Genomic DNA, 26663 nt, shown 5'->3' on the forward strand with positions numbered 1-26663 from the left:
CGACACGTCTTGACCTTTTCTAATAGAAAGGTAACATGTTCAAAGACCATCTTGCCCACCATTATTTCAAGAGACAGAAAACATGGTTTTCTGGGTTTTGTTTTTTGGTTTTTTTTTCATGACAAAATATGCTTAAAATCAACTGGGGACAATTAAGGAATGTTTTTCCCCTCTAAGGCAATAATTAAGAAGCACACGTTGGCACAGATGTTTTACCAGCCAAAGCCAAGGCTCACGATGTGTGTTTTTCTAGTGCAGCCGAGCAAGATCTCTCCATGCTCATAAAGCCATTCCAACATCCAAATGCCTTGGAACACCTAGGGCCCCAGCTGCGTAAAAATCCCATCAGTATGCTTTCATTGAGGAGCTGGCCAGCAGCTCTCAGAATACTCCTTGGAGTCAAACTGAAATTCTTCCCCAACCGCATCTGGCTGAGCTGCTCTCCTGTGCCAGGAGCAGGGGACACCCTGAAAGATGGTGGTTTATGCCCCTGAGAAGGTGGGCCCAAGCGGGGAGGGGATGCCCCTAGGGAAGACAGGTAAGGCCTAATAACGACCTGATCCTGGGCAGTTCACCCTGGCTGTACTGCAAAGGGCTACAGAATAAAAAGTACAACTAACTCTACCAGCGGCTCATCAAGGAAAGGCTTGACTGAGGGCAGGATATCTCAGTTGGGTTTTGAAGGATGCATAGGAGTTTTCTAGGGCAAAGAATTTAGGAGGGTTCAATAGCTAGAAGCAAAGTGGGATTACAGAGTCTGGAGGGGCCTGGGATGGAGTAGCCATGGAGTGAGCAGGGAAAGGACTTGGGTGTAGGCAAAGGCTGGAGATTTCACTCAAAAAGATGGAACCATTGCTTTGGATTGGATGGCAGAGAGAGGATAAGCAGAGTGCACACAGCTTAGGGGCCCCCGGCAGTAACCCTCATCCATGATTTCCCCTCTGTTCCTCTAGGTAGTGGACCCCCCACCCCTATGTTGCTCAGCTGCTCTGTGGAGTGTCCACACCTCCCCCCTCCAGACCTTAAGTTCCTTGAAATCAGAGAAAGAGAAGAATAAAAGAAGAAAGGACAGAGGAGCCCTTAGTAGTGATGTCCAGGAACTATCTCGACTTCAGGCACCAAGGAAAGTGACACCACCCCCTGAAGTAGTGCCCCAACCCATCTCCGGGGAGCCAGCCCCTTCCCACACCCCTCCACGTGGCCCCCTGCCGACTTCTGGCCTCCCCCTGCCTCTCGGCAGGACCAGAGGCTCTCAGCTTCACTCCCCATGTGGTAGCCCAGTGGTCACACTGCACGGGGTGTGCGCCCCGTCATTTAGGAGGCATGCCTGGGGGCAGGAGTTGCATTCCACCACCGCTGCTTCCCGAGCACACTGACTCCCAGCTCGCCTTGGTTTTCAGTCCATCTCACACAGAATACTGTGGGCTTTGTACAAATTGTTCTCATCGAGGCTTCACTTGTGGGTGTGTTCCCAAAAGTAGTGAGAGCGGGGTCCTGAAGAGAGATTTGCACGTTCACAGCATCACTATTCACAACAGCCAAGAGGTGGAGGTGACCCATGTCCCCTGACAGATGAATGGACAAAATGTGGTCCATCCACACAATGGAAGATTACTCAGCCTTAAAAAGGAAGGAAATCCTGTCACAGGCTACAACGTGGATAAACCTTGAGGACATTATGCTCAGTGAAATAAGCCAGACACAAAAGGACAAATCCTGTGTGATTCCACTCCCATGAGGTCCCTAGAGGAGTCAAATCCACAGAGACAGAAAGTAGCTGGTGGGGGCCAGGGGCTGGGGAGGGCGTGGGGAGTGAACATTTAATGGGGACAGAGTGTCAGTTTGGGAAGATGGAAAGTTCTGGAGAGGGATGGAGGGGATGGTCATACAATAATGCGAGTGCAGTCAATGCACTGAACTGCATGCTTAAAAATAGTTAAGACAGTCAAATGTTTGTTATGTTTTACATATTTAGTCACAATTAAAAAGGAATTAAAAAGAAAAAGCCCACTGGGGACATGTTTGTACCTGTAGTGATGTAAGGCTTACCTCAGTTTCATGGTGGTCCTATTGGGGTCTGGTGGGGCACCATAACTGTCTTGGGGGCTCTGTCAGCCACACCCTTCCCCATTTCATGGCTCCACTCTGCCCCCCGCAGTAGAGACCCCCTGTGGGGTATGTGTGACACCATAACCACAGAGTCTGCACCCTCAGCCATGGGGGTTTCGATGCCCATCTCTGACTGTACCAGCTGTGCCCCAGGACCCTCCTCTCACTTCCTGTGACTCAGTTTCCTTCTCTACAGTAGGGATAACCACTCTCAAAGGAGCAGGTGAGGACCACTCCCCGCTCTGCACTGAGTGCGTCTCCCCAGATTCCTATGTTGAAGCCATAACCTCCCAATGTGACTGTCTGGAGATGGGTCTTCAGGTGATTAGGTTAAATGAGGTCACGAGGGTGGGGCCCCGATCTGATAGGATTAGTGTCCTTAGAAGAAGAGACACCAGTGCTCTTTCTCTCTCTCCACATGTAAGGACACAGTGAGAGGGGTCGTGCAAACCCAAACCAGGAAGACAACCTTCTCCTGGAACCAAGCAGGCTGGCACCTTGATCTGGGACATCCAGCCAGGACTGTGAGAAATAAATGTCTGCTATTTAAGCCGCCCCGTCTGTGGGACTTTGTGCCAGCAGCTGGAGCTGCACATCCACCTGCAAAGCACTCAGCACAGCCCTGGCCCCGGCGCCCACGTGGTTATGGGGGGTGTGGGGCAGCCGCCCTGCTCACTGACCTGGTTGTAGAGGGCGCAGATGTGCAGGGCGGTGTTCCCCGAGGCATTCTGGGCCCCCATGTCGGCCCCGTAGAAGAGCAGGTGCTCCAGGTGCTGCACGTGTCCGTACCTGCAGGCCTGAAATGAGAGTCCACGCTGTGAACCGGGAGCTGCCCAGGATGCACCGAGCACCCCAGAACCAACGGTGTGGCCAACACAGCCCAGCCCCCATTCTGGACCAGGTCCCACACCTCAGACCCCTAGGGAATCAGGAGAAGGAGCTCGTATTGGGTTTGAGGACTGTGCCCAGCTGTTCGACGGGGGGGTCTGCAAAGGGGCCCCCGTTCCTTCCATTCAGCCCCGAGGTCCGGCAAGCCCAGAGAGACCAGGGCATGTCTTTGCCCCTGGCCTCAGCGACCTGCCCCAGGAAATGCAGACCAGGATGCTCCGTCCCAGGCCTTGTTCATCCAAGCTCCCCACCCGGGAGGAGGCGTGAAAACAGCCGGGAGCGGTGCGTGGACCCGGCTGTGTCCTGTGAAGAGATCCCGCCTGTCCTCCTCAAGGCAAGGGGCAGCCCCACCCTTTTCTGAGCCCTTCTAGGAGGTGATGTGCGATTTATGAGCCAACAGGGCTCTGGGGTCAACCAGATCTGGCCTCGTTTTCCAGAACTTTCACTGAGCCTCTGTCTTCATGTGTAAATGGAAACCCTACTCTTCCCAGGGTTCTCATGAGAGTCACATGAATAAGGGGCCTGAAAGGACCCCCAGTGATGCTTGGGGCCAGGCCAGCTGCCCCCCACCCCTTGCTGCTCACAGGGAGCAGGGAGGGCCCCGTACTGTGACCAAGGGGGCTGCCGTCCAGGTCCAGCACATGCCGCTCGATGCTGGAGCAACCCTTGACCTTGGGAAGCAAGTCATATCCGACTCACCCCACCCCATCCACCGGCACTTCCTGGGCACCCAGTGATGGGCAGTACCAAGGGCATAAGACCCACCGTCCCTCTGGTGGGGTGACAACCGGATAGGGAGACGTGAAAGGCAGGAAGCAGGGGTTCTGACCCAGAACTGCTCACACCGAGGGTGGGGAAGCACCCGGCGGGGAGACGGCCGGCCAGGCCAGGCAGCTGTGGGTGGTCCGGGTTGGGCTGCACGGTAGCCAGAGGAAGAAGAGCTCAGTAATCCTGCCTTTCCGATAACTGAGACAGATTGAGGGGAGTTTCACCTCTGCACAGTCCACGAGAAAGAGCTACACCTCGCCAATTAATAGAGAGGAGAGATGACAGGGAAGACATGGGGACTAGTAATTGGATGAGCTTTAATAAAAACCCTGAGAAACATCCACTTACAACCCCTGTGCTGCCGTAAAATCATCTCATCCGTTTACAGAGCAGATCGTTACCGAAGATACGGTTGCTTTTCCCTGCCCACCCGCGCCTTCCCTTCTTGTGGCGACAGCGCCTGCCTCTTCCTCCGGGGGCCGCCCGACCCCACTCCCAGAGGTCTGGGAGCCTGCCCCACCCCCCATGGCTGCAGTGGACACAGAACATTCTATCTTCTGGCCACAGGCGTGGGCTGGGGATGCCCAAGTGACTCTTGGGGACCTGTGAAGACGAGACTGGAACATTTGTCAGAACCACTGAGAAAATGAAGTTCTCTCTTTCCTCCAAGGTGGCCAGCAAAAAAGCCACAGAAGCCCGGAGCTGCTGGGGCCACCAACGCAGAGGAGGGGAGAAGTGGGAGCTAAAGGAAGGAGAGAGAAAACAAGACACACACACACACACATACACACACACACACACACAAGGCCAAGCAACAGATGCCCTGTGGACCCCTCTCAGCTACAACTGTGCCTGGGTTTTTCAGGACGTAAGCCTAGGCATAACTTTCATTTTCCCCTTAAGCCAGTTTGAGTTGGGATTTTTGTTCCTTAAATTGAAGGAGCCCTGGCTAATCAACTCTCTCCAAAGGACTTCCAGGAGGCAAGACTGTGTTATGGCTTAATTGAATTGTCCTGTAGTCAAAAACAAAGAGAGCTGCGTTAGCGTAAAAAACATTTTTACAATCACTCCAGACTCACCCTTCCTCTTCCCCTGGTTAATCTGAAATTGTGAGGTTTTACATTACATCATCGGGATGGTGTTCATGTTCTCCCCACCAAGGGTTACAATAGGATCAATGCAAAAAGGTAAAATAGAGCCTTTTACTCTGGGCGGACTGTCAGGGAAAGAATCCCCCTCAAGGGCTTCTTTCTCCAAGCCTATTGTTTGAAAACAAGCGAAACCAGAAAAGTCAGACAGGTGCTGAAACAAAAAAATCTCCTGTAATCCCAGTCTTAAATTCTACCATTCACTTTTTTAAAGGTTCTTCTTTGCATGTCTCTTCTTTTAAACCACCGGCTGTTAGGTGATAGAAGCTGTACTTGCTGAGGAAGCAGCCTGGCAGACGGGGAAGTGTGAAGGGAATCTGAGCAAGGTGCTGGCCAGACCAGTCAGCAGACTGGCTGCATTCAGGGGGGCTGAGCAACAGGTAAATGAATGAAGGAAAATGGGAGCAGGTTTCCCACTGTCAAAGAAAGGGAGTTACTAATCCGGTGCAGGAGAAAACCAGAATAAACTCTGTGGTACTGGACAGGAAAAAGAGGTATCAGTATAAGCACATGGTTTTCAATATAGAGAAAAGCAAAAAAGTAAATGTGTAGGCACACGTGGACGTGCGAGGACGTGTGTCCCTAACTCCCCCTCCTGAGAGGGGCTGGGATCAGCAATATCCCGGTAGCAGTGAGCACGCTTAATACTCGGATCTTGGGTTCTAAATACCACTCTATACAGTAAGTCCCCCTACACATGAACAAGTTCAGTTCTGAGAGGGCATTCGTAAGTCCAATTTGTTCGTAAGTCCAACAAAGTTAGCCTAGGTTGCAGATAACACCAGACACGGGAACTAAGTTACGTGACTGGACATGCGAACGAACACACATTCTCATCTTTGAAAGCTCGCAACTTGAAGGTTCGTATGTAAGGGACTTACTGAACTCAAAAGAACCAGGGCTTCTTACAGAGATGGCCGATTCCAGGGCTGAGGCAGGAAAAGAACAAGATGAGCTTGAAATACCTTGTTGAGCCAGAAGGAAAGGAAGTGCTCAAGAAAGGGTGGGGGTGTGTCCACAGGACACACAGGCCATCTTGATGCGGCTCCCTGGACCCAAAGTGGGACAACATTAACAGATGGTTACCTGTTGAATAAATAGAAATCCACGAAACCACATTGCTACAAATAAGTGAATAAATAAACCAGAAGAGAAAGCTCCTCCTGATAAAAGAAAGCCAACTAATTAGTGTGAGACTCAAGGATGGGAGTAGAAAATCTCCACTTAGCAATTAACTACTTAATTCAGACAAGAAATACCATTGGGTGCTAAAACTAGCAGGTGAGAGGGAGTTGAGAAAAGGGGTTTTCTAAAATAGTCTAAAGATCCCACAAAATACTAACTTCAAAGGGAAGAGAAAACTATGGTGGAGAACCTGTAAGATTCCCCGTGATCAGGGGGTCAGAGTGAACACCACCAATAACAGCAAATGGTCACCACCTGCCACGTAACAGGACTGCCAGAAACACACGTCCCTTCCATGATATTCCTGCAAAAATGCACAACTTGCATCTCATCACGAGGAAACACTGAGCAAACCCAAATTGGGAGACAGTCTCCAAAATGACTACCCCATAATCTTCAAAAGAGTCCCTTGAGAGAATCTAGGGAAGACTGATGAAGTCTCCCAGATGGAAGGGCTCCTGCAGGATCCTGGACTGGATCCTTTTACTGTAATGGGCATCATTGGGACAATGGGAAAAACGCAAATGTGGTCTCTGAATGAAGGGAATACGGGAGTTCTCTGTATTTCTTTTGCAACTCCTCTTAAAGTTTGAAATTAAATACTCATTCACAGTTAAAAAAAAAAAAAGAAAAAGAAATTAGTGCTTGCTTGACATAAGCACCTCAAAGCTCATCAAAGTAAGAATTTGTCCTCCCCCAAGATAAGCCGTGCTAACCCTTTGTCCTTTTTTTGAAAAGGGTGTTGTCCTCTCTGGCCCATGGGAGACAGATTAAAAGGATTGACAGAGGTCAGAGAGTAACTAGAATGTAAAACAAAACAGCACCTCTTACACTCACATTGCTTACCCATTTTTTTCTGAGATGCTTTATGGAAAATGCATGTATGTGTGGGGCTCCGCCCCACGTCTCCTGCCTGCAAATCTCCTGGGCACGAGTATTTGGAGTAGACGCCCCACAAGATTTGGGATTTGGGATTCACCCACCTGTGTTGAGTGTCCCCCCAAACACATAATTTGGTGTAAATTAGGGAAAAGAGTGCTCCTTCCTTCAAGCACTTCACTGCCACCTGCTGGACACCTGTTGTGATAAATCTACAAGCCTAAATTTACAGCAAGTGTAACAGCGCCCCCTGGGGTTGTGCAATGCAATTGGAGCAATGCGGAGTTCACTGCATTGCACATGCTTCTGCTTGGTTCAGTGCCACAAGCAAAATTATTTAAGTCCACACCACACTTAGGCTTTTCTCCTATAATATGTACTTTATAAGACAAGCTGCAGATATGACAGCAGAACAGTTAGCATGCAGTAAGCACCCACACAGAGAGACCCAGGACCACACCCTGCTGCGAGCACCATAAGGGAACCTCCCCAGGGGCCTGTCCCTTACTGTGGGGTCAGGGGAAGCGCCGAGGACTTGGAGCCCAGGGCTGAGGGTGAGCAGGGATGAGCTCAGGGAGGAAGAGGGGCAGGAGGGAGCAGTGGCCAAAAACTGTAATTTCCTTAAAGTTAAAACTCCTCACTTGAAAGTGATAAATAATAAATAGCAACCAATAACAAAGTTAAGGCCAAATGATAAAACATCCTTTACAGAATCATTGCAGGAATCAAATGAGACCAGTGTGAAGGCCTGTGAGCAAATTGGTTAAGTGCTGACTGCCAAGTATCATTCCTCACAGACAAAACCAGACATGGCCTGATGACAATGATAAGGATGACAGTGATGGGGGCGTGGCCAGATGATAATGACCATGATGCTGATGGGGGCGTGGTCAGATAATGACCATGATGGCGATGGGGGCGTGGTCAGATGATAAGGACCATGGTGGTGATGATGCGGGCATGACCAGATGAGAATGATGGTGACGATGGTGATGATGGGGGCGTGGCCAGATGATAATGCTGACAATGACGGTGATGATGGGGGCGTGGCCAGCACTTATTGAGCACTTACTAGATGCCAGGCGCTATAGTCAATGCATCATTTAACTGTCTTGAGAGCTCTATGAATTGTTACTCAGCCAGCTTTAGAGATTAGCAAAGAAGCTCAGAGAAGGTAAGCCACTTGCTCAGGTGACCTAGGCCATGTTGAGGGGGTTTTGCAATCCCAGCCCAGAATATACACTACTGACAGCAAGAGGAGGAAATCTCACTTATCCTCCAAATGGAATCGACAGAATCAGGGAAGGAGGAAGGGAGCAAGACGCCCCATGTGGGCCAGTCCTGTGGGCATAGCTGCCCATGAAGGTGTGTGGAAACACGAGCAGCTGTCCTCTCACTGGGGACGGTGTCCTCTTCAGGAACCTTGGCTTCACCAGCAACTCTTCCTCAAGTCCTGAGACAGCCAAACCCCCCCTCCCTTAGGTCGGAGCTAGGTGCCCGGCACTGCCCCGGTGGATGTAAAAGTACTTAGCAACTAAAACTTCAGTGAAGCCCCCATAATCTGGCCCACCATGTTCTGGGAATGCATTTGGGTGTTTTTTACTTCCTTCCTTATGTTTCTTCGTAGTTTTAAAGACTTTCATGTTGAGCAGATATTTCTTTTGTAATGAAAAAAATTAGAGTAACCTGAATAACAAGTTGAAAGATGGTTTGCAGACAGTTCAAAAAATTTCTCTTCCAAAGTCAGCATTCAGGGGACGGGTGTCCCCAGTCGCGGGGCCTGGGGGCTGGATGTGAAGACCTCCCTTTGCAATTAAACACCTGCCCCGGGCAACGTCCCAGAAAGCCAAGCAAGCCTTCTGCAACACCTGTGAGCAGGTCAGGCTGCGGGCACTCAGGTGCCCTGGAAGGATGGGGAGCCAGCCGGCTGGGAAGGAGCTGTCAGCTGCCATGCAGAGGGAGTTGTGGACCCCAGAACTCCGAGGTGCTTCTCCAAGACAGCAGGGCCAGAATCAGTCCAGCTGGGCGATGCAAACCCACCTGCCCTCTACTTCCTTCTGCCACAAGTGCCTTGTCATTAGAGGGGTGGCTTCTGTCTGAGAGCCCTGGAGGCCGGACAAAGAACCAGGCTTCTGGCCGGGAGCCGCGCTGGGAGCCTCGGGCAGGTCACTCACCCTCTCTGTGCCTGACTAACTCAGAGACCAGCGAGGGTGTCTGCGAGGGCTGCTGGAGGGGTGTGAAAAGGTGGTGAGGACAGCGTCTGCTGGGTGAACGTGAGCCCTAACGGAGGATGATAATCCGGGGGCAGGGGGACGGCAGTGTGCGAGGTTCCTCGCTGAGCACCCTGCACGATCCCCTCCTGACGGTCACGGCGGAGCAGGTGAAGACAGCGGCTTGGATCACGCAGGTGCTTCCGCAGGACTTGCGTGAAAAAGAAACCCGCCACTAGAGGGCGGTGGACGCACCCTGACGGGTGACGCGGGGTGGCGGAGCAGGATGGGACAACCGGGCTCAAGGCCTCCAAGCTCCAAAGGCGTTGCCGGGGGGCGGGGACCCCGGAGGTTGGGTAGCTCTGGTGCTACCAGAATCCACGCAGGGGGTGTCAGGGGCTGGAATCACGGCAGGGAGCCAGCACTGAAGAAAGTGACCCCCACTGCCCCAACACACACGGTCACCCTCCGTCTCAGGGCAGCCGTCCCAAGAGACAAGCGAGATGGCCACGACTGTCACCTGCATTCGATGAGGGAGTCAGACTCAGTGTGAGGCCAACCCAGCACGGAGTGGGGTGAAATATTATTAGCCTGGTTGAGGGGGGAGGGGAGAACAGGTAGGAAGGGGGGCGAGGGGAGGAGACAAGAGAGCCCAAAGGGCTCTCCAAGGTCTCTCCAAGGTCGTCGGGGCACGGAGCCCCCCTGCTGAGGGCTCACTCAGCTGGACTGGGGCTGAACGCACTCCGTTGCCTGTGTTCTGTGTTTCTGATGCTCTGGCATCAGGGGTCTTGCTGACTGCCCCCCTGAAGGGGCTGCCCTGCCAGGAAGAGCTGATTCCCGGAGACGGAAAAGGACGCAGCCATGAGCACAGCTTCCAAATACAAACCGCCACGCAGAGTCCTCACCTGACCCCTCCTCTATGGGGCCCTCACACTCAGGGCCCCTCACCCCTGTCCTAAGCACCCAGGGCAGGTCCCAGACAACAGGCGGCCCCTCAGCCCGTCCTAAGCACCCAGGGCAGGTCCCAGACAACAGGGCAGCCGCTGTGCCCCAGGGCCACTGAGGTCACTCAGCCTGCCTTGTCCTGCCTCACCTGTTCCTTCCCTCGAAAACCACAGTAAAGGCTCTGCGCGCACACCCCCCTCTGCCTTCCCTGCGTGGCCGTGCGTGGTGGGCTGTGCCCCTCTTCTTGGGGTCAGTAACAAACCATCTTCTTGCTAGCAGGTATCTCCTGATGGGTTGGCCTCACCAGGCCTGAATAGTAGAAAAACCTACATTTAACAGAGGGGCTTAGGAGCAGATGCCTGGCATATGGAAATACAGGGTCCTTGGAGATTCTTCCAAAAGGTGCCGATAAAGCTCCCATCTGTGCCAGCGAAGGCCTGAGGTCTGTCCCATCATCTGGGACACCGTCCCCGTGCCCAGTATGGTCCAGGGCCCACCGCCCAGGGAACTCGGACACTGCCCCAGTGCCGTGACTGCTTGGGGCAAATGCTCTCCCTGCATCCCTCTCGAATCCCACATTTAAGGACAGTATACTCTGAATTCACATTTTGGAGTTCAAAAAGAGAACTCTGCAAAACAACAAAACTAATATGTCTAAAGGGTGGATAAATCTCGGGAAAAAAAGAATGTAGGTGTTTTCAGGTAGGATGGTTTGGTTCCCAGGTCGTATACACATTTGGCCCGTCACGTCCTGGGAGGGCTCAGGTGTTCAAGGAAACCCGGAGTTAAACGTCTCTGCTCTGTGGACACTCCTTTCCCAATGATGGCGGGGGCGGTGCGGGGTGGGCTGCTCTCAGACACATCACTAAACGGGACATCAGGCATGGAGCTGACCTGGCCCAGCTCTTCCTTCGGACGGGCTAGGGAGATGGGCCCAGGGGGACGCCCCGCGTGACCCTGTCTTCTTAGACTCACAGCTTGGCCTGCTACCCAGGACCAGCAGCCCTTGTGCAGAGACCCTGAGGGTCACGAGGAGGACGTGGGGCTCCTGCGCTCAGGTGGCCTCCCCTCCTCACCCGGGTCCCCCTGGTCCTGCACCTCCTCCTTCCATGCAGGTCACCCGGGGGGTTGAATGGCCCCCCAGGGCTGCTCATGCCGACAGAGCTAGGACCCCCCTTGGGAGCTGCCGGCGGAGCCTGAAACTCTCCCCTTTCACACCCCCAACGAGTCCACGTGTGACGACGGGCTTGGCCTTTTAAAGGGCACCGCGGAGCTGACGGCCAAGTGCAGCTGTGAGCGGAGATGAGGAGAGGGACCGGGCACTGCCCACACCTTGGGGACCCCCGTCCTGCCCCAGCCTGGTCACCGGGTGAGCCATCCTGGGGAGACGTGAAGCACTGCTGGCCTTGCTCCACATGTGCGTACGGACGTGTGTGTGTGTGTGTGTGCGTGTGAGCACGCGTGGGTCTGTAATCTTTGTTCACATCAGTTTGTCTCGCTGTCCCCGCCCCCTGCCACAGGGACGTAAGACCCACAGGACTGGGTGTTTCTGTTCACCGCCGGGTTCGGTGTCCAGGACACTGAGCGGGCCTGGCAGGTGACACCCGTGCCAGTGGGTGGGCGTGGGCCTGCGGTGTGGCTGCAACGCCCGGGGCTTTGGCTAAGCAGCTCACGGTGGCCGCCTGGCACCTGAACACCACGGAGCGTGAGCAGTTATGGGCCTAGGCCCCAGGCCCAGCGGGGTCTCCAGCACTCATTTGCTTTGCTGAGTTAAAGGAGGCAGATCCCTGGAGCACGGCCCATTCCTGGGGCGGGGGGGAGGGGGGCAGACACCCCCCAATCGGCAAGGCCATCAGTCGGGGTGGCCGGTGGTGGAGGCGTCCTGAGCCTCTGCCCCTGCCCTTCAGCTCTGCCCTCCGCCCCCAGCCTCTCAGGCCCTTTGCGGCCTCGCTCCCCGCACAACTGACCCTTCCATCAGCCGAGAGGCACACGTGCCTCCTCTCAGGCTGAGCGACATCCCTGCAGGGCCCACACCTCCCCTGGGAACGCGGTGGCTTCATAGGACGAATCTGAACCCAAACGAAGACAGCATCACAGAACTTGAGATCTGCCGAGCAGGAAACCTCGGGGACGCAGAGTCTTCACTCCACCCAAGCCCTCCTGCTCCGTTTCCACGTCTCCGGAAGGATGCAAGCTGGTGCGACACTGAGACCCTCAGCGGGAGACTCACATCCCTACTCCTTTGCCTCTTCCAGGCCCAGGGGGCACCTTCGGTGCCCGGGTGTGTGAGGGCAGGCCCACGCCATCTGTCCAGGCTGGCAGTGCCTGCTGGGAGCTCCACTGCCGGGACCAGGGCCTCCAGCCTGATGCTTGGATGCCAAGTGACAACCCCGCTGGGGGAGGGGCAACTCCTCCCAGCACCTCCTTCAGTGAAGCCCTGGAGACCTGGAGCCGGTCACTGGCGAGGTCCACGCTGGGCCCTCCGTCCCCCGTGTCCCCTGAGCAGCTCACTCCCCGGCCCCCCACACGGAAGAAGCCAACAGTACTGACGTCATCCACTGCCCAGCGCCACTGTGGGCGACAAACAGAGCAACGCGGGCTCTGGGGTTGTGCACAGCCTTGGTGGGGGAGCTGGGGGCCCAGGACGTGACACTCCAGGCACAAGCAACCGCTTCAGCCAAGAGGCCAAAGCAGGAAGGCTGGACTTATCTGGAAAACATTGGGTCTTGCTAACATTCCGTCCTCTCTATGGCCCGAAGGTGTGGGAGGCCCTGCTGATGCCCACTTTACAGATGAGCAAACAGAGGCCCAGCGGGCAGGCAGGCATCACTGCTCCTCCGAGGTCCCGCCCAGGGTGTGGGCTCGGGGGGTCCTGTGAGCAGCTTCGCAGAAGTTCCCCCTCCCCCAGCCCAGCCCCGTCACACCACAGGACGGAATTGGACGCTTCTCCAGGCTGCGGGGTCGCTGATGAACCGGAACTGAGGACTAGAAAGGCCAGGCGGGGGTGGGCCCACCCGCTGCACCTCAGCAGCCGGGTCCCCTGACCACAGTGGGCGGGGGCGCGACCCTGCTCAGACGGGCAGGTGTGTAAGGTGACGGCGGTGGAGGGAAACAGGCAGCCTGAGAAGCAGTGAAATTCACTGCACCGTAAAAGCCGAGCGAGAGAACGTCAGAGCCTCTTCCTTGACCTCCTGGACGGCCTCTCCCCCTGACCTCCTGTGCGGATACTCCCCCTCTGCTTTCCCAAACCCACTATCCACCCTTCTCCACCCGGACACCCTGACCTCCAGGCCTGCACCACTAGGCTCCGTGATTGGCCTGCTCTGGCGGGGCTCAGCCAATGGGAGGGCGGGAGGATGGAGCCGCCGTGGTACTTCTTCCCCGCATCCCTCCGCGACACGGCTCCCGCGGGGCGCTCTCCTCCTCGGCCCGCTGTCCCCGCTTCGGGGGACACAGTGTCTCCTCTCCTTGCCCTCGGTCCACTAAAGACTCTTCATCGGAGCCACCAGGTGGATCTGCTTCTGCCACGACTACAGCCGACATTCCCCCAACTCCACGGCTGCAGGTGGAATCTGGGAAACGTGCGCCTCATCCACGGAAATCGGGCCCTGTGCTGGGTCACCTGTGCTCAGAAAGCACCTGCATGCTCTACCGGGGCGCCTGCGGCTCCTACGGAGGGGGCGTTCACCCAGCACCCCAGCCCCGCCCGTCGGGATGGCCGGTGAGGGGCGAGCCCCACGCACCTGGTGGATCTCGTGCCAGCCGTTCTCGTCCTGGCAGCTCACGGCCGCGTGCTCGTGGAGCAACAGCTCGCAACAGCAGGGGTCGCCCCCGACCACCGCCGTGTGATACAGCGGCGTGAGGCCGTAGCTGTCCTTGTAATCCGGGGACGCTCCAAGCTCCAACAGCGTCTGAAAAACACACCGCCGTGTGGCCACTGATCTCACAGCCCCCTTCACGGGAGTGAATCGATCAAGAAGGAAGAGGAAGGTCACGCTCCCCCAGGCCAGGGTGACGGAGCCCTCGGTTCCCGAGCTTTTCCCGGCCTCCCGGAGTTAAGGAGGCCCCCAACTTAGACAACGAAGTTTCTGGCCCTAAAGGAGCACTTGGTGCCAGGCACGCACACGTGCTTACACATGCGGGAGGTGGGGAGGCCTTCTGCACACGTGGCCCTCTGGGCGCTACCTGCTTGAGCCCGGCTGATCCCTGTGGACCAGCGGACAGCAATGAGGGGAGGGTGACATTTGCAGGAAAAAGCTGTACTACGGAACCTAAAAGTCCAGTGTAAACCATCTCCGTGTGCTTCCTGCAGCTGGCAAAACTAGCAAGCATTGTCACGAACACTTGACTTCCGAGGAAGCCAGCTGGTGAGTGTGCAGCTGCTATGCAGTTAAGAAGTCTGCTTTACAGAAAGGCACCATCTTGGGGGTCGTCACCCCACAGCAGTGGGTCCCCTCCCCTCCTCGCCAGGGCCCTGATAGAGCATGGGCTGGGGGCATGCGCCCTGTGTCCACAGGCACAGAGCCAGGGCCAGTAGAGCATGCTCGGAGAACAGTGGGGGGAGGAAGACGGGGGGTGAGGTCCGCACCCCGCCCCCCCGCATCAGCTTCCAATGTCTGGGGCGGCTCTGGCAGCAACGAGGCTGGCTCGGTGGCGGAAGGCTGGCTTTGCAGCCCCCTCCCGTGGAGGGAGGTGGGTTTGAGCTGAAAATACGAGCCCTTTGGCGGAATCAGAAGGGGAAAGATAACTTTCTGTGAACAGCAGATTCTATAATAAAAGCAACCACACCAAGGAGGGGGGGAGGAGGGCCAGACCACACTTCCGAGCTCTAGTCGGACACAATTTGGGGTCACCGCAGGTGGCTGTCGTGGGATGGGGAGTGGGGCAGGGCGTACCCAGGGGATCAGAGGAGGGGGCGTCACCGTGTGAGACGGGCCCCGCCTGTACCTTCAGGGCCAGCAGGCTCCTGGCGCGGGCGGCTTTGTGCAGGGCCGTCATCCCGTCTTTGGCGCGGAAGTCCAGGTGGGCCCCGCCGTTTCGGAGAGCTTTGATCACCTCCACGGGGTCGTCCAGCTGCGTGGCTAAGGTCAGGGGAGTCTCTAGGGGACCAAACACATGCACGTTAGAACCAGCACTTGGGGAAAAGGTGCCAAGTCACATGACCCCCTTAACCAAGTTCAAACGTCCCAAAGTGAGCTTGACAGACTGACCCGCCAGGGCATTACGGCTCCCACCCACCTGCCGACCCCAAACGTCCGTGCACTTAGCATGGCTCTAGCAACCCTAGTGACGATGGCGGTGACTCTCGGGGTCACGGGCAAATCAAAACGGGGGCAGAGGCGGGGTTCCACATCATCGCCTTGTGGGCTCTGAGTTCGAGAAGCCGCCCCGGCCTCTGCCCTCGGTACACAGAATCCCGCAGCCCCAGCCGACGCTGCCCTTCAGGAGGAGTGGTCAGTCAGGCCTGCAGTTAAAGACTGTTAAAGGCAGAGGCCCGCCTTTCTTCATTTCAATTTCACAGCATCTACGGATATCTTGGTAGATGCCAGGGACTGAGCTGCAGGGAAACAAACAGGGTCGTGCCCTGCGGGGGTCTCCATCTGGGAGAGCAGAGAGACCCCGACAGTCATCATGATGGGACCGGACCAACGCAAGGAAGGACCAACATACGAAGTGGGGCAGAAGCCCAGGGGACCGAAGGCTGAAGCCCGCCTTTGTGGCGACGAGGATCAGGAAGGGGTCCCCACATCCTGTGCAGGTGGACCAGTCTGCAGGTGGCCACGGCCGAGCATGTCAGTCTCTGTTATCATACGTCCCTCCTCAGTGACCCTCAGGTGCCTGCCATCGCCACCGCCAAGCAGAGTGCATGACTCTGATGTGGTTAATTTGAGAGGCTCTTACGTTACAGAAAAGTGCAAAGAGTAACACGACAACATGCAGGTTCCCGTGGCCCAAAACACTAATAGTTAATAAGGAATCGTTCTGTCCTCAAGCACGTTTTGAGAGTAAAAGGACTGGGGCATCTTCCATGGGCTGGAATGCCCTTCTATCCGCCTGTCACTGACACATCATCACATCACCCTCCATCCCCAGAAAAGGCAACTTCATCACGAACCTAGATTGACGACTCCCATCTATTTTCAGTTACAACATTTATTTATCCATAAATGGGTATTGTTTGGAGGGCTCTTAAAATTCACCGTTGGAATCCCTCTGTACCTTGATTTTTTGTGGTGAGTCTCGTGGGCTTACCCCGCTCCTTGAAACTCATCCGCAGCGGGTAGACACACCCTAGAGCATGGGTAAAGTGCAACTTATGCATTCTCTCCCAAGGGCAGTGGTATGATGCTCACGAATGCCACTGACACATCCCTGCTGCGTACCCACGAGAGGCACCTTCTCACGCGGGGGTTTTTGAAAATTAGGAGTTTTGGGACTTCCCTGGCGGTCCAGTGGTTACGACTCCACGCTCCCAATGCAGGGGGCCCGGATTCGACCCCAGGTCGGGAAACTAAGATCCCACATACCGCAACTAAGAGCTCGCATGCCGCAACTACCGAGCCCGCACCCTCTAGAACCCACGCGCCACAACTGGAGAAGCCCACGTGCTGCAACGAAGACCCGGCACAGCCTAAATAATATAATTAATTAACTAATTAATGAAAAATAAAAATAGGAGTTTTCTGGGACAGCTAGGGGACCGTAGTGACAGTGGGAATGTGCCCTCACAAAAAACATCCGCAAGGCAAGGAAAGCGTGACATGGTGAGGGGTGTTTGGGAATCCAGACCATCTGGGAAACAGGGGCAGAGATGTGCAAACGCGGCAGACGTGCAGAGAGAAGCACACTCAGGGAGAGACAGCAGCAATCAAGGGTCTGGGTTCCTTGCAGGGAAAAGACATCGCAGGAGGGCGGTGGGCGAGGGGTGATCTGGGAAGGGCGTAAAGGACGGGGCCGCCGGGAGCTGCCAGCAACTACCCTCCAAAGTCAAGTCTCTTAGAGCAGCTCTAAGTTTGAGGTCAGCGCACATTCGGGATGACGGCACCTAGGGCAAGGTCAACCTTCCAAACGAATCGGGTTTTTCTTTCTTATTTGGCTGTCTGCACGTGGCCGAGGGAAAAGCTAGGCGGTCCAAAGGAGAATTTTTTTGTTTATACGGCACTGTTTTCATAGCTGACGGCATCAAGGTCATTTTACAATGAGAGCACTGTCTCAGAGGGAGGCATCGGCAAATGGCAAAATTCCAAATCACAGACCCCTGTGGCCCGGCCGGGCAGACAGCGCTGGGCACGTAAGCAGGTGGCGAGAACTGGACACCCGTCGGTGGCTGTGCGTCTCCTGTACGAGCTGGCACCTCCAGCCCGTGGACGCCATCCAGGGACATGGAGTGGCACGTGGCAGCATCTCGAGGGTTCCAGAGACCCTCCTTGAATGACACTGCAGACCTTCCACGTTCAGACCCGGCCAGGACCCATGCTGGCGAGGTCAGGGGGGCCCCCAGCTTAGACCTCACGTTCAGGAAGGTTCAGGAAGGGGGCATCCATTGAGACCCCACATGGGCGGATGGGACCACCAAGAAGATACTCGTCAATCAGCTGCTGCACTGTCTGTATAACCGGGTCACATGGGATCCCTCCTCCAATGCACTTGGGAACGGCAGTTCCCTGGCACCATAGCGCTTTGAACATTTTTCTGGTTTTGCATTTCGAAATTTTCTAAGTTTTAAAAAAAATACACAGGAACCTCCGCAAATATAACCGCAACAGGGGACCGAGGTCTCTCATCTTTGGAGATGACTCTGAAGACAGAATTCCCTCCAACCTAGAAACTGCCTGCTGGCATTTTGGCTCCGGGAATGACAAGGTCGTGCTTCGAAGGGAAGGTTTTCGGGTGGGCACGAGGAGGGAGGCGCCTACGAGCACAGCAGCAGGGTGCCAGCTCCACGGCTTGCGGTCTGTCTGGGTGTGGGGGGAGACCCGGGCAGGAGACTGTGCAGGCACAGGACAGCCGCCGACCCCTGCAGCACCAGCCTGGGTGCAGGGGCGCATCCGGGGGCCTCAGAAGGACCCGGGGACCAGAGCCTGGTGAGGACCTCCCGCAGAGCCAGCACAGCCCAGCTCTGCTCCCGAAGGGCTGGGTGGCCTCCAGCAGGTGTCCCAAACTCTCTGGGCCTCAGTTTCCACACCTATATGGTCAGGGTAAAAGCAGGACCTGCACTTCGTGGGGCTCTGTGAGGATCGAATGTCACGTCTGATGCTGGAACAGTGCCCAGACCACAGTCAGAGTCTCTCCAGGGGATTCAGCTAGAGATGGGCTTTATTTTCTTCATTATGGTTTTTTTCCTGTATTTTTAAAAGCCTGTGCAATGCCTTTATTATGTTATAATCATAAAAGTGATTTCTAAAATAAACTGTGAAGCCAATGCTTATTCTCACCTTCGCCCTCCCCCTGGACAGGCACAACCCCTTGTGACTGTCTTTCTTTTCTCAGCAAGAGATGGTCTTGGTGCCCCTAGGATGCAGACCAAATGAAATATGCATTCACAGGCCTACTAAGTGCTCTGCCCTGTGCTGGGGCTGGTGGCTGTTCTGGGGTGGGGGGAACCAGGCATATCTCCTCGAGCTATTATAAGACAGATGGATACACAGACAGGTAGATAGGTAGGTGGATGGGTAGGTGGGTAGATGTGAGGGAGGGAGGGAGGGAGGGAGGAAGGGAGGGAGGGAGGGAGGAGTAAAGGAAGGGTAGATAGATGGATACACAGACAGAGATGCATACCTGCACACAGACGGTTAAAAATGAGTTGAACAACACAACACAAGATTAATATTTGATCTCAAGGTTGCCCGAGGGAGCGCAAACAGTACACTCAATTTATCTTTGTAAATAATTAACCCATTACTGAATGTAAGACCCGTTACTGAATTATTCCTAATGGAGAGATTACACCCACCCCATTCCCTGTACCCACTTGCCTCATGCAAAACGACACAGGTGGGAAAAGCCTGGCCTTGGGGCCGGAACGTTCAAGTTCGAGTCTGGGCTCAGCTGTGACTTTGACAGAAGCCTTGAACCCCACAGGGACCTCAGCCACACCTCAAAATTCCCAAGGACCAGCGAGAGGAAAGGCAGGATTCGGGGATTCCTTCCTCATTACCTAGAACAGCAGTTCTCAGACTTTGGCATGTGTGAGAATCACCCAAAGGGCTGGTTAATGCAAAGCTTACTGGCTCCATTCCCAGAAACGCTTCCATAGGACTGGAGGGCTGAGAATCTGCATCTCTGAGAGGGACCCTGGAGGTCCAAGGGGTGCACTTTGCTAGAGGACAGCTTCACAGACTTGACTGCACGGTGACATCACGTGCTCCCACCCCCCAGACACTAACTGAATCGGTGTGGTGCAGGACCCGAGTGTTAGGATGCGTACAACTTCCCAAAGTGGTTTTTAACGTGCAGCTGAGTTTGAGACCCTGTGCTCTAAACACCTGCTAATCCAAACGTGCTCCATGGGTAGCAGCACGTGGGCATGACCAGGAACTGGTTAGAAACGCAAAATCTCTGGTCCCACTCCAGATCTACAGAATCAGAACGGACTTTTAACAAGATTGCCAGGTAACTCATAGACATCAAGTCTGAGATGCATGGACCTAGAGCACAGCTCTCCCACTTTATCACGTATGTGATCCATAAACAAGCAAACCAAGAAAATTGGTGCTATGTCCTCCATACGGATTTATCCCTTTATTTATAAGTCATACATGACCATGGGAAAAAGAACAGTCTTTTAAACAAGTGGTGCTGGGTCCACTGGATTTCCACATGCAAAGGAATGAAGTCAGAGCTCTACCTCACACCATATACAAAACTTATCAAAATGAATCACAGACCTAAATGGAAAAGCTAAAACTATAAAACTCATAGACGAGAACTCAGGATTAAATCCTTGTGACCTTGGGTTAGGCAATGTTTTTAGATATGACACCCAAAGCACAAGCAACAAAAGAAAAAATAGATCAATTAGACGTTACCAAAATTAAAAACGTTTCTGCATCAAAGTACACGATCAAGAAAGTGGAAAGAGAACCCACAGACTGGGAGACAATATGTGCAAATCATATATCTGATAAGGAACCTGTACTCAGAATATATAAAGAACTCCCTGGTGGGATGTAAAATGGTGCAGCTTCTTTGGAAAACTATCTGGCAGCCCCTCAAAAGGTTGAACATGGAGCTACTATATGACCCAGCAATTCCCTGCCCCCTGCCAGGTATATACCCAGGAGACAGGAAAGCATATGTCCACACAACTTGTACAAGAATAATCACAGCAGCATTGTCACAACAGAAAAAAGTGGAAACAACTCCAAATGCCCATCAACTGATGAGCTGATAAACAAAAGGAGTAGATACAGTGGAATATTACTCAGCCATCAAAAGGAGCGAAGCACTGACACATGCTACAACATGGATGAACCTTGAAAACGTTACGTTGAGTGAAAGAAACGAGATACAAAAGGGCACATATTGTGTGATTCCACTTCTACAAAGTGTCCAGAACAGGCAAATCCAAAGAGACAGGAAGGAGATGAGTGGTTGCCAGGGGCTGGGGGGTGTGGGGAGTGGGAGGAAAAGGGGGGGGGTCACTGCTAGTGGGTACTGGGGTTCTTTTTGATGTATGAGAGTGTCTAAAATTAGACAGTGGTGATGGTGCACAACCCTGTGAATATATTTTTAAAAACCACTGAACTGCACACTTTAAATGGGTGAATTTAATGGTATGTGAAATGTTTCAACAAAGCCTTACAAAAAACAAAAATTGAATTTTAATCGTATGTCGATTATACCTTAATAAAATTCTTAAATAAAAAATACACGCCCTATGGCACTCATATATTAAATAAATTACAGAATACACATAGATAAAATGTTTTTAAATGGGGAGATAGATCGTTTGATGTCTTCTGCTCTACCCCGGTGGATCATCTGTGCCTTCTTTGTGAGATGAAAGGACGGCGAAGGTGAGTCCAAAACGTCTTGTAGGTTAAGGCTCTCCGATCATCCAGCTCACCGACTGACACCTGACCACAGAAACCACACAACCTGCCTGGTCCACGTAAATGCTCACGTGACTGTGAGAACCAGGTGCGCTAACTCGGCCCCCCACTCCACCTCTAGCGCTCGGGGTCACAGGGTGCACAGGAGAGGGTAACTCACTGCCCTGTTATCACAGACAGTGGGGTGGGTGGGTGGCTGTGGGCATGGGAGCCACTTACCAGGATGGACAGCACCTGTTTGGATACACCAGCACCTCTGGCATTGATCTGCACTCAGTGTCTCAGTGTTCATTATTTCGTTATGAGTGAATCATGCAACATCACAAAATCGTCCAGTGTGCTAAAATAGGGATCCCCATCCACCAGAATATCTGATTAATAACCCACCCCTGACCATGAAAGAGAATGAGATTTTCAGTTATCTTCCTCTGAACAGTCATGACTCTCGAGGGAGGACACCTTCCCGTGAAGAGCTCCCAGGCCAGCACGTGAGACTCATCCAAATGACCCACGGGCCTTTGAGGCCATTAAGCAGAGTGGATGGCGATGGTGGGTTTCCCCCAAACTGTCAGCACCCCCGAGCATTCCAGCGACTGGCTCCCATGTCGGTCCACAAGCCAGCGGAGCCATCCTTGCATTCCCGCTATCCGCCACAGACGGAACAGTCCCGACCCTCCATCCTCACGGTCTCCCTGACTCTGGCTTCGGTGCTCAGCTGTGCTGCAGAGCAGACAGTACCGAATGGGTTCACGAGGCCGAGATTTGTGGTCAGAAACTGACAGGGAGAAACAGACACAAATCTCTTTTCTGTGAGGGAATCTTCGACAATAGGGAACAAAAGCACGGAGGCAAGGTGAAGAGATTTTTGGTGAAAAGAACAAGGGCCTCGTGTTCCAGATAAAAATCTCTGTTACCAAGAGGTGATCTGGCTACTTTCATAAGAGTTAGCAGATCTGGCCTTGTTGGACCCAGATGAGCAGAATTTCCAACAGCACCAGGAAAGCCGTGCATGCAGGTTCTCTGTTCCCCTGATAGAATTACGTCAGATAGAATTAGGCCTGTGAAGGTAGAACGCACATAGCAACTGCTGGGAGATCAAACAGTTTAAAAGTGGATGGTTCTTCAGACTTGAGATTGCCAAGGGGGAGGGGCTGTGCGGGCAGAAGTATCGGGAGTTTGGGACCAGCAGACGCAAACTATCGATATTATATAGAGAATGGATAAACCACAAGGTCCTGCTGTAGAGCGCATGGAACAATATTCAACATCCTGTGATAAACCACCATGGAAAAGAATATGAAAAGGTATATACATATATATATACGGGTGTAACTGAATCACTTTGCTGTACAGCAAAAATTAACACAACATTGTAAGTCAACTATACTTCAATAAAATTTTTTTAAAAAGTGGATGGTTCTTGCTCCCAGACAGGTGTCCTGGGCTTGTTGGTGTCGACTGCGAGGACCATGAGGGGAACGGGCCATGCGGTCCCATTTGTCAATCAGGTTGTGGAGAAGGCATGGGTGAGAAGTTGTGATTTTTGTCCTTCCAATAGCAAAATCAGGGAGGGCAGGCTCTGAGAAGTAGTCTATGGCCTGTGATTTTCTTTCTTTCTTTTTTTATTTTTTTAAGCATTACTAGTTTTTAAATTAATTTATTTATTTTTGGCTGCATTGGGTCATTCTTGCTGCGCGCGGGCTTTCTCTAGTTGTGGCGAGTGGGGGCTACTCTTCGTTGTGGTGCGCGGGCTTCTCACTGTGGTGGCTTCTCTTGTTGTGGAGCACGGGCTCTAGGTGCGCGGGCTTCAGTAGTTGTGGCTCACGGGCTCTAGAGCGCAGGCTCAGTAATTGTGACGCACGGGCTTAGTTGTTCCGCGGCATGTGGGATCTTCCCGGACCAGGGCTCGAACCCGTGTCCCCTGCGTTGGCAGGCGGATTCTTAACCACTGCACCACCAGGGAAGTCCCAACGGCCTGTGATTTTCTTACAGCTAAAGCCCTGGGCAAAAAAGACACACACACACAGACACACAGGTACTAATATGGTTTGAAGCAGACACATGGGACCTATCAAACCAAGAATTTTGAAAGTATAGGACATTTTCAGCAAGTAAACATTCAAGGCTAGAAGAATGAGATCCCACTACACACCTATTAGCATGGATAGAATCCAAAACACTGACAAACCCAACTTCTGGCAAAGATGCAGAGTAACAACAGAGAACTCTCATCATTGCTGGTAGGAAGGCAAAAATGGTACAGCCACTTAGGAAGACAGTCTGGCAGTTTCTCTCAAAACTAAAAAATGCTTTACCATATGATCCAACAACTGTGCTCCTTGGTATTCACACAACTGATTTGAAAACTTATGTCTACACCACAACCTACACACAAGTGTTTGCAGCAGTTTTGTTCATATTCACCAAAAGCTGGAAGCAACCAAGAAGCCCTTCAGTAGGTGAACAGATAAACAAAACCAGGACATCCATACAGTGGATTATTTAGTGATTAAAAAGGAAAGTGCTATCAAGTCATAGAAAAGATATGGTTAAATCTTAAATGCATGTTGTTAAGTGAAAGAAGCCAGTCTGAAAAAGCTACACACTGTATAATTCCAATGATATGATATTCTGGAAAACTTAAAACTGTGGAGATGGTAAACAGATCAGTGATTGCCAGGGGCTCCAGAGAGGGGCAGGATTGAATAGGTAAAAGGCACAGGGGATTTTTTTAAAAAGTTGCAAAACTATTCTGTATGACACTGTAATGATGAATATAAGAATTAAAAATCTGTCAAAATCATAAACTCTGCAGCACAAAGAGTGAAGCTTAATGTATGCAAATTTTTAAAATAAAGCTTAAAAGTTCATTTAGGAGATGTGGGATCCCCGGATAGAATGCAGAATGTGACAAAAGAGTCTAATTGTATTAAAAACGTTAGAAACAACCTCACTGGAGGAGGTGGGGGAATAAAGTGCTGACCTATGTAACTGTGGGAATGAGTAGAGACTGAAAGACAAAAGGGAAAAAGAACTTCATGCAAGCACGGTTCTCTAGTTGAGAAAGTTGCTTTCCACTGTGGGGTGCAGGTCAACAATCTGGAAACCACTCTACAGGTGCCCTGGAATTGAGCAATTAAATACACAGATGGCAGAGAGTGGAAGCCAGGCTTCTCACTGTCTACGTGGGAGGTTACAAAAAAGCAAGGAGAGGAGAGAATGATCCCCCTGGCAATGGATTAGGATTGGGGAGGTCAGTATGAACTCATGTTTAGCTTAATACAGATTCAGGTGGTTACACACAGAAACATTTATAGATTGGTACACACATGTATCTCCTTGTTCTTTCCTTTGAGAGAGCTCGGAAGGAACTACTCCCCAGTGGCAATAAGCACACCCAGCATCCAGAGCGTGGTTTCTAAGACCGCTCTTCCAGGGCACCTGGGAGGAACGGCAGATTCTAGGACTGGGGCAGGAAACATACAGAATGAGCCTGAAACACCTTCTGGTGCCAGGAAGCAAGAAAGTGGTCAAATCATCACCATCATCATCATCATCATCATCATCCACATGGATGCGTATGTGTCAAAAGGACACAGGTTGGACTTCCCTGGTGGTCTGGTGGGTAAGACTCCGTGCTCCCAATGCCGGGGGCCCAGGTTCGATCCCTGGTCGGGGAACTGGATCCCACATGCATGCCGCAACTAAGAAGTCCACATGCTGCAATGAGGATCCCCCGTGCTGCAACTAAGAGCTGGTGCAGGGCTTCCCTGGTGGCGCAGTGGTTGAGAATCTGCCTGCCAATGCAGGGGACACGGGTTCGAGCCCTGGTCTGGGAGGATCCCACATGCCGCGGAGCAACTGGGCCCGTGAGCCACAACTACTGAGCCTGCGCGTCTGGAGCCTGTGCTCCGCAACAAGAGAGGCCGCGACAGTGAGAGGCCCGCGCACCGCGATGAAGAGTGGCCCCCGCTCGCCGCAACCAGAGACAGCCCTCGCACAGAAACGAAGACCCAACACAGTCAAAAATAAATAAATAAATAAATAAATTAAAAAAAAAAAAAGAGCTGGCGCAGCCAAAATAAATAAATAAACAATAAATAAATAAATAAATATTTTTTAAAAAAAGAAGTAACACTTCTATTAAAAAAAAGAAAAAGACACAATAGCCAAATGAAAGAGCTCCCAATGGCCGAAGCTGGAGCCATCTGAACAACAAAATATGTAAAGTAGTACTGTATTATAACGCGAGGTGTAAATTAAATATCCATGGGTCCACACTGATAAAAATAACTACATAAATAAATGAGTTCTTTCCTCTGCAGAAGAATTCCAAGTAATTCATGGAGCTACACTGCCCTCCAGGAGGTGGAACGGGACTGCTCATGTTTAAGTGCGGGCTGGGCTTCGTGACTTCCTTCGGAAGAGGACAGTCCATAAAGGGGGGAAAAGAGTTAACTACAGGGGGAAGCCTGACAAGCACACCTCAGCCAGGGGAGCAAGGCCCACATCACAGCGAGAAGTGTGCCTTTGATGTGGTGTGATGAGAAGGGCAACCACCTCTGCAGCTCTCCTCCCACACCTACATACCACCCCCCAACCCCCGTCTAATCGTGACCTAAACTTGAGACAAACCTCAACAGAGGGACATGCTACAGAACACCGGACCAGTTCTCCTCAAAACTGCCAAGGTCATCCAAAACAAGGAAAGCCCTAGAAACTGTCACAACCAAGAGGGACCTACGGAGACGGGAGGGCTAACTGTCATGAGGGATCCTGGCACAGAAAAAGGACATTCAGTAACTACTAATGAAATGTGAGGAACGCATGGGTGTTAGTTAATTATAACACATCAATATTGGTTCATTAATCACAACGAACGTACGCTACTCACGTAAGACGGCGATGGGGAAAAATGGGTGTGGGGCACAGAGGGGGAGACATTCTGTAAATCTAAAACTGCTGTAATCATTTAAAAGAGCTGTGAAAAAAAAAAAACACCCCAAGGTTCATGTTTCAGCTAACGATTTCATGTAAAAATGCCGCTGCTGACTGTCTCCACGTGGCCCCCTGGGGACACCACTTACGCAAGGCTGTGCGTGCCTGTCATGGGTCACCTGAGTTCTCGGACTGTCCTCCTCCCCCTCCGGCCGGCTCCGGCACCGTCCCCAACGCCAAGGCTCACGCCCGGGGGCCCCGTCTCTGCCGCCACACATCACCGCCCTTTTCCCTACTACCTCAAGTTCTTAGTTAATGCACTGCATCTTCCTGGACCACACGCACCTGTACGAGTCACCTATAATCCTTTCTGAAACATGGCAGGTTACAAATAAAAAAAAAAGTCGTCAATAATCGAATATGCTGTTTGGAGCTCTCACTTAAAAACAGGTCTCTCTGTACCAGAAACTGCACCCAACAAGCCCAACGCACCCAGACGTCTTCGGGGTCATTGGCTCGGCAGCCCTCAAGCTAACTCC

At 52.7% G+C, this 26663-nt stretch overlaps 1 protein-coding gene across 5 annotated transcripts in view; it reads right to left on the reverse strand.

Moving 5' to 3' along the window:
• The window catches only part of SHANK2 (SH3 and multiple ankyrin repeat domains 2), a 552800-nt gene that overhangs the window by 399415 nt on the left and 126722 nt on the right, over window positions 1-26663 (reverse strand). For all 5 annotated transcript variants that reach the window (XM_036861478.1, XM_036861481.1, XM_036861480.1 and 2 more), the window contains exons 7-9: window positions 15080-15231; window positions 13876-14043; window positions 2790-2906 (exon numbers count right to left, since the gene is read on the reverse strand). In XM_036861478.1, the coding sequence (XP_036717373.1) occupies window positions 2790-2906; window positions 13876-14043; window positions 15080-15231 (437 nt within the window). The remainder of the gene's footprint in view (window positions 1-2789; window positions 2907-13875; window positions 14044-15079; window positions 15232-26663) is intronic.

This window comes from Balaenoptera musculus, chromosome 8, assembly GCF_009873245.2.
Source record: "Balaenoptera musculus isolate JJ_BM4_2016_0621 chromosome 8, mBalMus1.pri.v3, whole genome shotgun sequence".
NCBI classification, from domain to species: Eukaryota; Metazoa; Chordata; class Mammalia; order Artiodactyla; family Balaenopteridae; genus Balaenoptera; species Balaenoptera musculus.